Raw genomic sequence first — 13,085 nt, forward strand, 5'->3', positions numbered from 1 at the left:
CTAACAGTTCTCTTCCCCAGTCTGTGGTGACTCCTCCGCTGTTTCTCTTCCCCTGGCTCTGTCATACTCTGCTTCCGTTGCTGCTGCTGTCTTTGCTGGCTCTAGTCTAGGCTTCTAGAGTAGTCTGAAAAAGCTGCCCTCTGTCCCTTTTTAAATATTAATTTCATGAGGCTCTTGAAGCTACTTTGGTTGCGGAGTGCTTTGATGTGTATGTGAACTGTCAAGAGACTAGACAGAGCCTGTTACTTTTTATGTATCTGTTAATGCAGTATGTCTCCAGATGAGTCTGTTTTCCCTCTGACTTGAAGCAGCGATACTGTATATGGCAACGCTGCACAATAACATCTGTTTAAACAAATGGTTGCCTCTCTCCTCACCACAGTATTCATCCATGGCAAAGAGTTGTTGTGGGATCACAACCCTAAAATTTTATGCAGCAATGACAACAGCATCCAGTGACGTGAGAGCAGCTCACGTGCACGCGTGCTAAAGCAGCTTTCTTAGAGGATAGGCAGGGTAAGGCAGGAGCTCTCGCTCTGAGGCTCCATTTCAAATTGCATTTGTTGGTATTGTAATGGAAACTTTAGGTATGCTTTACGCTTAATTTAGACGCTTTGTATTAGTTTGGCTTTGCTGTTTGAATTGCTCCTTTTTTAAAAAAGGGTGCTTTGATTTACTAGGTGGGTTGACACCTCCAGATTCAGATTGTTCACTCTACTTACTCAAGATAATACTCACATTGTGGAGACTTGAAATGGCAACGACAATCGACAGGGAGGAGGAAAGCTGACGAACATCAGCTTCTATGAGACCCCGTAAAAAAACCCCAGGAGGCAGCACAGGCAGGAGACTGCACAGCGTGATTGAGAACATTCAACTTCGTAGCTTCGGGCAGCTGTTAGGACAAAGTATGATGAACAGGTCACTGCAGTGTTAGCTGTTGCCCTGCCCATCGCTGCAATGAAAGATGAAGCTTCTTAGGACTGTCAGTATTTGGGAAAACCACCTCAACCAGAGGACAACACAAGCTTTACTCAGTATATTGGTACTGTCCAGTAGCTGTGTCTTGAATGCAACACTAAGGGCAAAGTGAGGCTCTGCAGCCAGGTTTGTGTGCTCTGGTCGGTACATGTAGTGCTCGGTAGTACACTATTCCTGCAAGAGCTGTGACACTGTTTGCTTTTGCAGTTGCATAATACAAACGCTGAGTAAGATTCGTCAGCTCACAGTGCGTTGGCGTTTCATGAATCCGAGGAGGAGAAGCAATTCTCATTGCTTTTAGGGACTGAATGTACTTCCCAACTGGGGACTAGATAGGCTGGTAGCTACAGCAAATGTGAAAGCAACATGGTGAACTTCTAGCTAATTTTAATTATTTAGGTTCAGTATATTCATAAGTTAGGTTCTGTGTGTTTTAGCCACCAAAGGTGATGGGTTTCTTTTTTTCTTTTGGTGTGGGGAGTTTTGGTTGGCTTTGGTTGGTTGGGGTTTTTTTGTTGGTTTTGAAATTGAGATAATTTACCTCATGATATTTACATTTGGGAAATTGATCTTGCTGAACTGCTTGGAAACTGGGAGAATATCCTATAATAAGTTCAAACTTAGCTTTTATGCTAATTGTATTTAAGTGTCTTGTGTTACTACAAATTATGGTTGCCTGGAATTCTTAGAGATGCATGTAAAAAGCCTTTTTACTCTTCCTTTTAAGTAAAAGAGAAACTGGTGCATCCAATGTATGGAACTCAGAAATTTCATATTTCAGGAGATTCATTATCTGCAATACGGTAGTTAAAAATACAGCCACCTGATCTAGCCTTTTATTGCTACTTTAAAGCCTGTAAATAAAGTTCCTTTTCTTAGTGCCTTGGCTGATGATGGCATAGAGTGACTTCTGATCCCTTCCTTGTGTGTAGTTCTGACATGTTTATGTATTTCTTTTTTGTTCTAGCTTTTACAAAACTGATCACAGTAAATGGCCAAGAATATCATCTTCAGCTGGTTGACACTGCTGGCCAAGTAAGTTATGTTTCTTTGAAACATTCTTCAGAGTTTAAGACGACAGGTATTCCCACTCCTGTAGCGCTAAGTTGGTAGTGACCATGCGTTCAAAGGTGAAGGTTAACTTAAATGATTCTCCCTTGTCATTTAGTCACTAAAGAGCAGTGTTTCTGAACTGTTTATTTAAATGCTTTGTTTTGGCTTTTGTAGGTGTGTTTTTCCTGCCTATTGAACAAATGTCTAAAAAAGTGAAGAAGGAACTGCTTGAGCTCTGATGTACCAAAAGTTCATAAGTAGCTTCTGGCTATCTATGGACTAAGCTAGGCGTCTTGCTTTAGGTGGAAAATACACTTCAATAAACCATGGAGAACTTTTCCATGACTTTTTTTTTTTTTCTGTTTGTGTGCTCCATCTACACTACTGTGACTTGTATCCATGAAATAGTCACGGGGAATAGACAGAAATGCGTATCAGTAGTACTTACCAGACTACCAATAAACTACTGCAGTTTGTTTACATTTTTACATGATGGTTCATGCGTCCTGCTGAGCCTTCACGTAATGACAGGGAGCAGGATGAGACAGTGAACACGTGTCCTGTAGCGTGGTCAGTAGCTCTACAAAGTACAGGTGTTCATTATATAGTGCTGCTTGGCTGAACTGGCACTGCACGTCCGTGCACAGGAGTGCTCCGTCTTCTGAAAGACTCTGTGTTAGGAAAAAACTGTTAAATACAGGGACTGTTAAACCCCTGTATTTTTATCCTAGATGTTTTATTGCTTATATGTTCTTACCTTCTGTGATTTCTGATACTATGCCTTTGGGGTTTTCCAAACTATGAGTAGTGTTAAACAATGTTAGTGTTGTAAAATACGCTGCCAGTACTTAAGGCTTTAAAGCTTCAGGATGCTTGCTCATAGCTGGGAGACTATTCAGAAGGGTTGTAACCTTTTAAGTATGTTTGATCGCTTTCTTTGAAGTGAGCTGCATGACTTAAGAATAACCATGCTGTATTTATATGGTGTCAGCTTGTGGTGCTAATCAGCAACACTGTATCCACTTAAAATCTGCCCGAGGTGTCTGAAGTGATTAAAAACACAATACCTGCCCCACATTCCGGGGCAAGATTGTTTGATGGGGAATGTTCTGCAGAGGAGAGCGAGGTTGAGAGGTGGACAGGCTGAGATGTGTGAGCAGCAGAGTAGGCTCCATAGGTTTTAGTTCATGCCAATGTTGGTGTACTTGCCTTACATCTCCAATTGTGGCATAGTGATAAAAGTAAAATTTCTCTTTGAGGAAGAAATGGCCTTCTGGGGAAGGCAGCGTAGCTTCACCAGTAATGTACCTTTCTATTGCTCAGGTTTATTTTCAGGGTTGATTTAACGTTATACAGTCCTGTTACACCAAAATAACTTCTTTCCCAGCCTGCGGTTATTTTCAGATTTGATTCTTCCTACAAATGACTTGAACTTTTTCTGGCTCGCAAGGTTAGAGGGGAGAGATGATGTTGGGTTATGGAAGGTGTGGCTTGGACAGATTCCTCTTGTAAGTCTGCCTTGCTTAATGATCCATAGGGAATCCTGGTGTATACAGCACAGCAAGGATCATACTGTAGATTTGTTATATGTTTGAAAACTTGACTATGATTTGAGAAGTTGTAGCAGTGTTGTTTTAGCGCTTGGCAAAGTTCTTAATCTGACCCACAAGTTCCAGGAAGCATAGCAGCCTTTCCTCCTAGCAAGCTAAACATTAAGTAATGAATTGGAAACAGTTGAGGTTATGGCGCTTACTTTTCTTGGTGGTACTCCTCTGTCCCGTGCCTCTCTAACTTTCATGGTTATCTAATTTCTGTAGTTCAGTTAAACAGGAGTCTTGGTGCAGATCATAGGAGAGGAGTGCAAAAGGAAGTCTTAACCTAACACCAAATTCCAGCTGGGGCAATCCCAAGAAATTCTGGGTAAAGTCAAACCATTACAGCGTTGCACTTTCACCTGTTTTAAATGCAGACTAGCTCAAATCCCTTCGGTGTTGACTTAGGGATTACACGGTCAACTGAAGTGGCAGTTTGGCATTTCAGTGAGGATGGGGGAGGGCTGCCCTCAGCCTGTAGCAATAAAGGCAATTAAGGGCATCTTTTGTCAAGTGTTACTCTTTCAGACTTTTTTGGCTGAATCTGTGAAGCTGATTTATAAAGGGTTTTTCCTCGTTTCCCAGTTAGGGGAGTTTGTTTCCTTTTGGCTGTCTAGATTTAAGCTGCGTGATTGTACTGCTCCATCTGTTCAGTCGTGACAATATACAGGGAGGTTATGTGTTCCTAAGCTAAAATTAGCATCTTAAGAAGCATAGGTTTAAAAATTTGAGAACTCATACAGTAAGAAGTATGGCTCTTGTCAAAATGGAAATGTTTCCTGGGAATATTTGTTGGAACAATTTAGACTTTTAACATGAGATTGATTCATAGTATTCCTGTTGCATCACCTGCACTATGTCAGTCTGTGTCATTTACTGATTTGGTCAGTTGCTTTTCTACAGGGGTATTAAATTCAGTGATAAAGTTTCTGATGTTTAAATAAAACACCCAAACAAAACACTTGTCATGTAACATAAAATTCTAGTTGTCATAAAGCAACTAGTAACTATATTTTGTGCATCTGTAGTTGATAAGCATTAGTTAGTAAGCCAGTTATTCACTTCCTAACAAATCCCTTAGGTAATTCAGATATTATCAGTGTCACTTGAAATTACAAACTGCTAGATCCTGTCTTCAGCTGTTGAAATTAGGAATTTGAAATGCATCACAAGCAAGATAAGAGGCGTAATTGCTAATTAGTGGTAGGACAGAGTACATGTTTCATACTAATACAAACTGATAATTAAGCAGGATTAGAGGATTGGGAATAGCTTTAGCTGATCTGTAGTTGTACAGGGAATAAACCAAAAAAGCTGTAGATTAAATTTTAGAGTATACAGACTGACTCAGCTTTCTCTTGATTTGGTAACAATGCCGCATCTGACATTAGGATGAAAAAACTTAATTCTGCAAGTACTACCTATGCAATACAAAATGGCTCTGCACCTTGTGTCTTAGAAATATGACCAGCTTATCTGATGGTGATCTGCTATTACTAAGTTCTGGACTGTGACCATAAGTAATTTTAAATGCAATATTCCTTCTACAGGACGAATACTCCATATTTCCTCAGACGTACTCCATAGACATCAATGGCTACATTCTTGTTTATTCAGTCACGTCAATAAAAAGGTAACAATCTGTTGTCTTCTTCTGGTTCAGATATTAACCAGCTATATTCTGGGTTCAGGTCCTGCCATGTTATATTTTCTTTACATGTGTTTTAATTCATTTAATCTCTCTTTCCCTTAGAAGTGTAGTGGAAATTAAAAGTAATGTTTTTTCAGATATTTCCCCTCAGATCCAAGTGTCGCAGGCAGTTTGCAGACTAATATGCAAGGTACCATGTAAGAAATGAGACAGTGCTGAGCTACGTTGTTTTGAGGTGTAAGTGAAAGTACAGGGAATGATTTCAGGAATAAGTAGAGTTCATTACTCCAGCATCAGCTACAAAGGCAGACCTAAATGTGACCCTAAAGGGCACTGTACATTTATGTGAAGTACCCAATTAGTTGCTAGATCGGTCCCTCAGCCTTGTAGCTCATTACGGTACTGAGATTTCTTTGACACTTGTCTTGAATTGTTCTGGTTGACTATCAGAAACTTTTGTATAAATAGCAATATACGACTTTTTGCCTGCAGACTCACTCTTCACATATTGCAGCAAATAATCTTACTTGAAAATTTCCCCTAGAGTATCTTATTTTGTCCTTGCTGTCCATTCTGACATGAGGACAGGGTCCATCGGAACTGAAGTAATTTACTTTGCAAGACACATCTCAGCCTTTGTAAGGCTTTGTAGTCTTTGGTTATTTTGCCCCTGTTTCTGGTCATCTTGCTTAGTTCAGATACTGGCCTATATTGAATAGATCTTAATTTTCTAATGTTATGCAACGTCTTTGTTATGACAGCGAAAACAATCCTATTTTCTTAGATTTGTTTGTGTAAAATGATTAGGACCATAGACCTTTCACTCTCATCTAGTGGAAGAGAAATTGTTGCATCCCTTCTACTTGCAAGGAAGCTGACCAGCTTTTTACGAGTGATGAAGTGTTCCATGTCTTTTCCTCTAATCAGACCAAACTGGTCATCTCAAGTGCTCTTTAATAGACAGTCATAAAAGAGAGATAAAACAACTTGCCTGTTGGCTCTTCTGTGCTTCTCAAATTAAAAAGGTTACAGTCTGGTTATAAGTTTCCGTTGCTTGCAAGGTCTTTAACGCTGAACAGATTTTCCAGAGTCCTTCATTCTTGGTTTTCATCTGTAGTTCTGAAGTAGTGAAGGGTAAGCACATGTGATACAGAGGAAATGCAACAGGTACTAGGCATTCATGTGTCTCTAGAGATACTAAACTACCTTTTTTTTTTTTAATCAGAGGTTCAGTGTTTGGTGCTGAGTAACTTATATGAAATAGGAGTTAGTATTCTCAGCCTGAAGTAGACAATCCTCCACTCCTAAGATGAATAGAAAAATGTTCATTGATCGGTGGTACTGTGAGGACAAAAATATCTTTGATTTAAATCAACTTAGATCACTTGGAGGCTTCTGCAGCTTGTCCTGTTCCCTGGTTGGCCGCTAAAGGACATGTTCTTTTTCAGCTACTCCAGTTGCTGCCTCATGATGTCTTGAGCTTAGCAGCACAGATGAAGAAATGAAAATCTGTTTTCTCTTGTAATGGTCAATCAGTTAGTTCAGTTGGTGAAAATACTAACGGAACAAGATAGGTTAAGACTTCAGGTAGTCTTTTTTAAGACTACAGGTAGTCAGTATTTTAGTTTGATCAATTTATTTCAGTTTTTTTCTTTCTTCCTTGATAAATTTAAATTAAAAAGAAAAAATCCATCATCCTGTCTTGTTCACTTCCTTATGTTCTGTATCAAGACCCTGTTTAGGCAAGAGGGAAGATCTTCCACAATGGTCTGGTAGCTTAGATGACTTGCCTAGGCAATCAGATTGCAGTCACCATCTGTCTTGACTTCTGTCAAAGTGTGTGTATTGATCTGCATATCGATTCAACAGGGGTGAGAGCTTTGACAGCAAACTTGATAGAAGTGCCCTTTTAAAATTAACGTCTTCCCTGCTAACCTCCAGTGGGAAGTTTAAATGGGACTGGAGTAAAAGCTAATGCCCTACATTTCTCATATTCCCAGGTTCTCAGCAGCAAGGTTACTGGAAGGCTTTTGTTCTAGTTAACCTTAATTAAATTCCAATTTTATACCTTGCTAGATTCCATGATTTTGTGTAACACACTTATCTGACAGCTAGTACTTTTTTGTTGTTGTATTTCACACGTTGAGCTGTTTGCTGTAACCTGGTTTCCTTGACAGAAGTCAAAGGACCTTTTGTGGTCTCCAAATCTCTTGCTGTTGCATGACTTGATGTGGTGATGCTCTTTCTGGATTGGTCAGTATCTGTCTTAAAGCATGTCCCTGATCATTCTAGCCTTACTAATTTGAAAAGCTTTCTACAACATTTAATTGATCTGGTCAAGCCAGTTTCATTCCTTGGCAGATCTTAGCAACTTGTTCCTGTGTCAGAATTGTGTTTGAGTTTAAATAGCACTTCTTTTTTTGGTTTCCTCCTTGATCTGTTAACAAAGATCAGTTGTTTACTTGTAGTATTTTTACTGAAAACAGAGCTCATGAACTATCCTAGGCAAGCAGATAGGTACACAGAACTAGGGAATGAAGAGCCCAAATTGAACAAGAACACTTTGCAGCACAGTGCGCTGGAACCTCAGGCGAGGGCTCACCAGGGTGCTGTGCCTTGGCAGGGCGTCTTCATGGCTGTGCTGGAAACATCACACCTAATAGTGGAAAGGAAACTGTGATTGTACTGTGTTAGTGATTCAGTTATCTCGTGGCTATTGCGCTAGATCTTTCCTGTTGCTTCAGACTGAGAAACAGTTTTGTGGTCTGTAGCAGAATGGTTTTGGTACTGTTCTCCTTTCAGTTTGCAGGGTTACGTGTGTAGCAGTGCCTCTCAAATTTGTCACAACCAAGCTCCATTTAATTCTTATTTTTAAAATAATTCTAAGAATAAAAGTCCAAAACAAGGTGTCAAGACCAGAATTTCACTGGAAATTTTTCAGGATAAGCTCTTAGTGACCCTGAAGTCCCTTAATTGATTCCGATTCCACATTTTAATGTAATCTGTAGTATTGTACTTGAGTTATTAGTAGTAACATGGGCCATGTAAGTCACGCTTTTGTTTGCAAAGAACTCATTTTCTTGATAGGATATACTAAAACTATTGGCTGAACATGGGAGAAGTATTGTGTTCTACTTGGTCTCGAAAATTATTGGAGTGGTCAAATTGACCTACTTGACAGAAAATCCTTCTTAAATGTGGTAGTGTTCATTGTTTGGAAATGAGACGTTTTAATGATTCAAATAGCTTCAGTAGTGGTTTTAGGCACCAGTTCTTTGAGAGCTCAGAGTTGGTAGTGTGTTTGAGTGCTGCTCTATTTTTAAGAGTTTCAGTTCTAATTGAAATGCAGTGCAAGTCAAGACGCTGCCTGTAGCTAACAGCCTTGGAAGTTGGAAAAGTTTTGGTCACTTTTTTTTGTCGTCTAGTTGTGTCTCTCATCTGTGAGCCTGTGCCTCTCTTGAATTTGAATTTTGCACTTCACGTATGAGCATTTTTTCCATAATGTAACTAGAGGAGCACAACATTAACTCTTCAACCCCATTTATAGCTTGTTCTCAAAAGTACAAAATGTCAAATGCAGTGCACTTTGTTAGTGAGGTTTTGGGCTTCTTGGTATTTCACATTACTGCTTTTTACCTCCCTCTTCCAAACTTCACATACATGGTAGTTGACCAGACAAGTCCTTGAGTAACTGCTGTTTCGATACTATCTTCCAGATCAGTTTACTCACTTTCCATAGAAAATTAGAATTTAGGCTTCTTTGGGTTTCACATAAGTAAAACTAAAGAATTCTATGAACTAAGTGTTCTTAAAAGTTTATGTGTTCTTTCAAGATGGAGCTTGCTTAACTAAATATTTTTCTTTGAAACCGCTTTAATTTGACATGCTCATCCAGAATTGTTGGACTCAAGCAGATAAATTTCTTACTGCAGCTACAAACAAGATGAGAGGTGGGAGGGGCTTTTAGTGATTCTGTTAGGTGCATTGGGCCTGGGTAATGTTATTTATTTCTGCAAATATCATAACCGGGGAGGCTGTAAAGGTAGATAGTAGGCTAGTCTTTGCTGCTTCTGGGACCATTTTGTCTTTTGTACGCAAATGGGTAAGATTTTCAGCATCTTTGTAGTTCTGCCACTGTACGTAGAGTATATTTTAAACACAGCAACCTACATATGCATTTAATTGCTTGTGTATTGGGTATTAAGGATAAACATTGGAGTGCATGTGTGACTTCATCCCTTTATTTTGCAGTTTTGAAGTGATAAAAGTTATCCATGGCAAGTTATTGGATATGGTGGGAAAAGTCCAGTAAGTAGTGACACTTTCATCTCATTTCATTGCAGGCATGTTACTAGTACTTTGTTCAGTATACTGTAACTGTTCTGAAGTTCTGAACTTTCTTTCACAGAATACCCATTATGCTGGTTGGAAATAAAAAAGACCTGCATATGGAACGGTATGTGAACTCCAGTATGTGTGAAAAGCAAGACAGCAGCCGGCATTCCTGTGGCTGCAATGCGCTAGTTTTCTTCCTGGCTTTCCATAACTAAAATCAAGTTGTAGGTTAAAGTAAGGTACTGGCAAAGGAATTGTCCAGAATGTGAACTAGGAGCTATGAACTTTTGTTGTAATGTTGACTTTCGCTGTAAGATTCGAAGGGCAGTCATTTAACACTTCAGGTTTTGTTGGGTTGGTGTGTTGCTGACGGGGTTTTGGGGGGGTTTTTTTGTGGGGGTTTTTTTTTCCAAAAAAAGTTACAATTGTGAAGAATACACTTCTGTTAATCTGTAGTATGATCTGGTATTTATGAAAACAAAGCAAGACTTTGAGACAGCTGCTCTTCTGGGTTGCATAGCAGTTTCACCTGGCCCAGTAGCGTTTTATACAGCAGCCAAAAGCAAATGCTCTGGATCAGACTTCACTAAAACATTCCTATTACATGCATTTATGTGTTTCGGTACTCAGAGGTCTTTCCTGATGTATCAAATTCCAATTCTTTTGCAAGTTATAAAGATTTGGTTTTTTTCTCTGGTCAGGGTGATCAGCTATGAAGAAGGGAAAGCTTTAGCAGAGTCCTGGAATGCAGCTTTCTTGGAATCTTCTGCTAAAGAAAATCAGGTAATGGATTTAAGTGTCACTTTATTCAAATAGCAATGTAATGGAATGACTCACAGTTTCACTTAATAAAGGAAGCTAAAATATTTGCATGTACTCTACAGATTTTTTTTTGTAGATGGTTGGAAACAAAATGGCTCTCAGCATTCAGGTCTATGTATAGAAGTTTTTCCATGCAACTGTAAATGGAAGGAGGAAGTGAAGAACTGAAAGTTAAGCTTCACTGCACATAGCAGAACACTTAGTGACAAACTAAAACTCGGATCCACGTGGCAGGTGGAACAGTATCTGTGATCTACTGCAGTTACCTTAAATAAGAGGTCATCACAGCTGCAGAGGAGTGAGTTGGTACAAGGGTACGAACCTTGTGTTTCAAGGTGCTAGGCAAGGCTCAGTCTCTCTAATGTGGGAAATAATCATCCTGTGAGACCAGAGGGGAAGGTGGGAGGGGTGGTGGGGCAACAGGAAAATGTTAGAATACAGCAGAGGCTCTCAAACATTACTGTGATACAGCTACAGTCAAGTTGCTTAATCTGATGGGATACAATCCACACACACTCACACTTGTTGGTTCCCTGTCACAGGAAGAAAGTGTTTATAATTACGTGTTAAATAACACCTTTGTCTTGATTGCTTTAACTGACTTGCTTGAAAATGCCTCCTAAATATCTTCTGGTATTTGATTTTGTTCTTGTGGCTGTTAATAATACTTTGTCATTGGTTTGACACCTTACATACCTAAGCTGTAAGAGCCTTCTAGTTTGGGCTTGAAGTAACAGATAACTGCTGCGAATTACGGCGGAGATGTCTTTTTTTCTTTTTTTTTCTATTTTTTTTTTCGCTTAGAAATTTCAACATCATTGAAGTTTTTGCTTTTTGAAAATACAGGCATATATGATAGCGACATTGTCGGGCTGCTTCTAACCAAATCAGTCCTTATGCAGAAGAAACACTTAACATTGTCTCACATTTAACCTAGCATATCGCATCCCTGGCCTCCTTGATAACTTCAGCACAATCGAAAGGGCAATCCTGTAGCTAGGACAGGACCTGTTTAAGCAGCCTTTCTTTCCTTCTCCCCTGTACCCAGAAGCAAAACAAGCAGCTTTTGTCCAATGTCTGTTGTAGCCAATTCTATGAGTTACTTGAGTAAAGCTGGATTTTTCCCTTAGAGAAAGATTTTTTTTTTTTTTTTCCTGCAGATAGGGAACACTGTGAGTTAGTTTATCAGTACTTCTGTTTCTGGCTAAGACTTGCATTAACCTTGTCAGAATTGGTTGTTGTAAGTTCTGACCCTCTGAATTTAGACACGGGTTGTTAGAAACAGGTGTTTGAACACAATTCCTCCTTCGTGCCTCTTGCATAATATGCTCGGTAAATTTGTCTGGCTTCAGAAGTTTGGGAGATCGTGTGTCACTTCTGAGATGGGTGCCCACAGCATGTGACCATCTTTCAGGATTTCTGGCGTGCTTCCTTTGGAGGCTTGGGATGTATAGAAGAAAGTGTGAAGGAACCCAAAACTGGGCAGCTGCTTCCGTCTTCTCAGAAACAGTTGCAGAGGAACACTTGCCTCTGAAGAGGTGGAGGATTGAGCTTGGAGAGCAAAGTGTGAAGTCTAGAGCTGTGAGGTGCTAGGGGGAAGAGGAGACACCAGGCCTTGTAGCATCCCTTACTATGAGTTAGGTCAGAGATGGTTCTGAACTCGTGCATTTTTTTCCTGCAAATCCTAATTTGGCAGGATCAAAACAGCTGATACATAGACCTCTGTCAAGACAGGTTATCTTCTATTCTGAAACTGTCTGGTTTGAGGGGAAGAAGGGTTTATTTTGAACTTAGTAATGGGGTGTGTTGTCATTCTGTCGGTACTGAATGTTCACCTTGCATAAGTCAACATTACTGGAAAAAGAAGTCTGTTGGCACTTTTTGCTTGGATGTTCATCCAAATCACCTGTACTGTCTTGGTACAGCAAATGTAACTTGCTTAGCAAGATTAAGTGTAAACTTCCAAAACTGGTTCAGGTTCTGTTTGCTTTACAGAAAGCTAGTTTGATGCTAAAGGGGATGAGCTGGACTGGATTGGGAATTCAGAGTTTAAAAACCTCAGCAGAGAAGTCAAACCTTCCTGACTGGGAGAAAGTCTCTTAATCCTTTCTGAAACCTAGCCATCTGTGTTTGATGGATGTGGAGCAAAAGTATGATAATTTCTACTATCCTGGTCTGAAATTGGTTTGGTATGTGATGTTCTTTGCAGCAGTGAGGAGAGTAGGTCCCCTTGCTATAGGGTTTAGACCAAACTTGATCAGCTGTGTGGTCTGTCCTTTATAACGACGCTGTTTGCACTGCTGGAACCAGAGAAGATATTCCCCATAATGTGTTCTGATAGCAAAGGCTCCTTTCCCCCTACAAGGGGGTGGGAGAGCATTGACTTTTCTCCCTGCTTTGGCAGAAAAAAAAAAAAAAAAACCAACTCCTTTTTGGTGCATCTGTGAGATTCCTAGGAGCATTACTCCTACTATACTGGGCAACTAAAACAGTTCTATAGATTAGCTTCAGCAAACTAGACCTGTTCTTCCAGGAGTTAACAAAAGATAGCGTGTTCCAGAAATGCTATGACTTTGAATAGATGGAAAGTGAGAGAGGAAAAGATCAAAACTGCGGTGATGGTAAATGGTAGTGGCTGGCAAGAGTTGTCA

The 13,085-nt window shown here is 39.8% G+C and overlaps 1 protein-coding gene across 3 annotated transcripts in view; it reads left to right on the forward strand.

Moving 5' to 3' along the window:
• The window catches only part of RHEB (Ras homolog, mTORC1 binding), a 42,462-nt gene that overhangs the window by 25,391 nt on the left and 3,986 nt on the right, over positions 1 to 13,085 (forward strand). For 2 of the 3 annotated variants that reach the window (XR_008747232.1, XM_055804243.1), the window contains exons 3-7: positions 1,949 to 2,016; positions 5,177 to 5,259; positions 9,529 to 9,585; positions 9,686 to 9,733; positions 10,314 to 10,395. Coding sequence is in view for 2 of the 3 variants with exons in the window: in XM_055804243.1 (XP_055660218.1) it covers positions 1,949 to 2,016; positions 5,177 to 5,259; positions 9,529 to 9,585; positions 9,686 to 9,733; positions 10,314 to 10,395 (338 nt within the window). In the remaining variant the exon portion in view is untranslated. The remainder of the gene's footprint in view (positions 1 to 1,948; positions 2,017 to 5,176; positions 5,260 to 9,528; positions 9,586 to 9,685; positions 9,734 to 10,313; positions 10,396 to 13,085) is intronic. The other variant, XM_055804244.1, reaches the window with a different exon arrangement.

The sequence above is a fragment of the Falco peregrinus genome, chromosome 5 (genome assembly GCF_023634155.1).
Source record: "Falco peregrinus isolate bFalPer1 chromosome 5, bFalPer1.pri, whole genome shotgun sequence".
In the NCBI taxonomy this organism is placed as follows: Eukaryota; Metazoa; Chordata; class Aves; order Falconiformes; family Falconidae; genus Falco; species Falco peregrinus.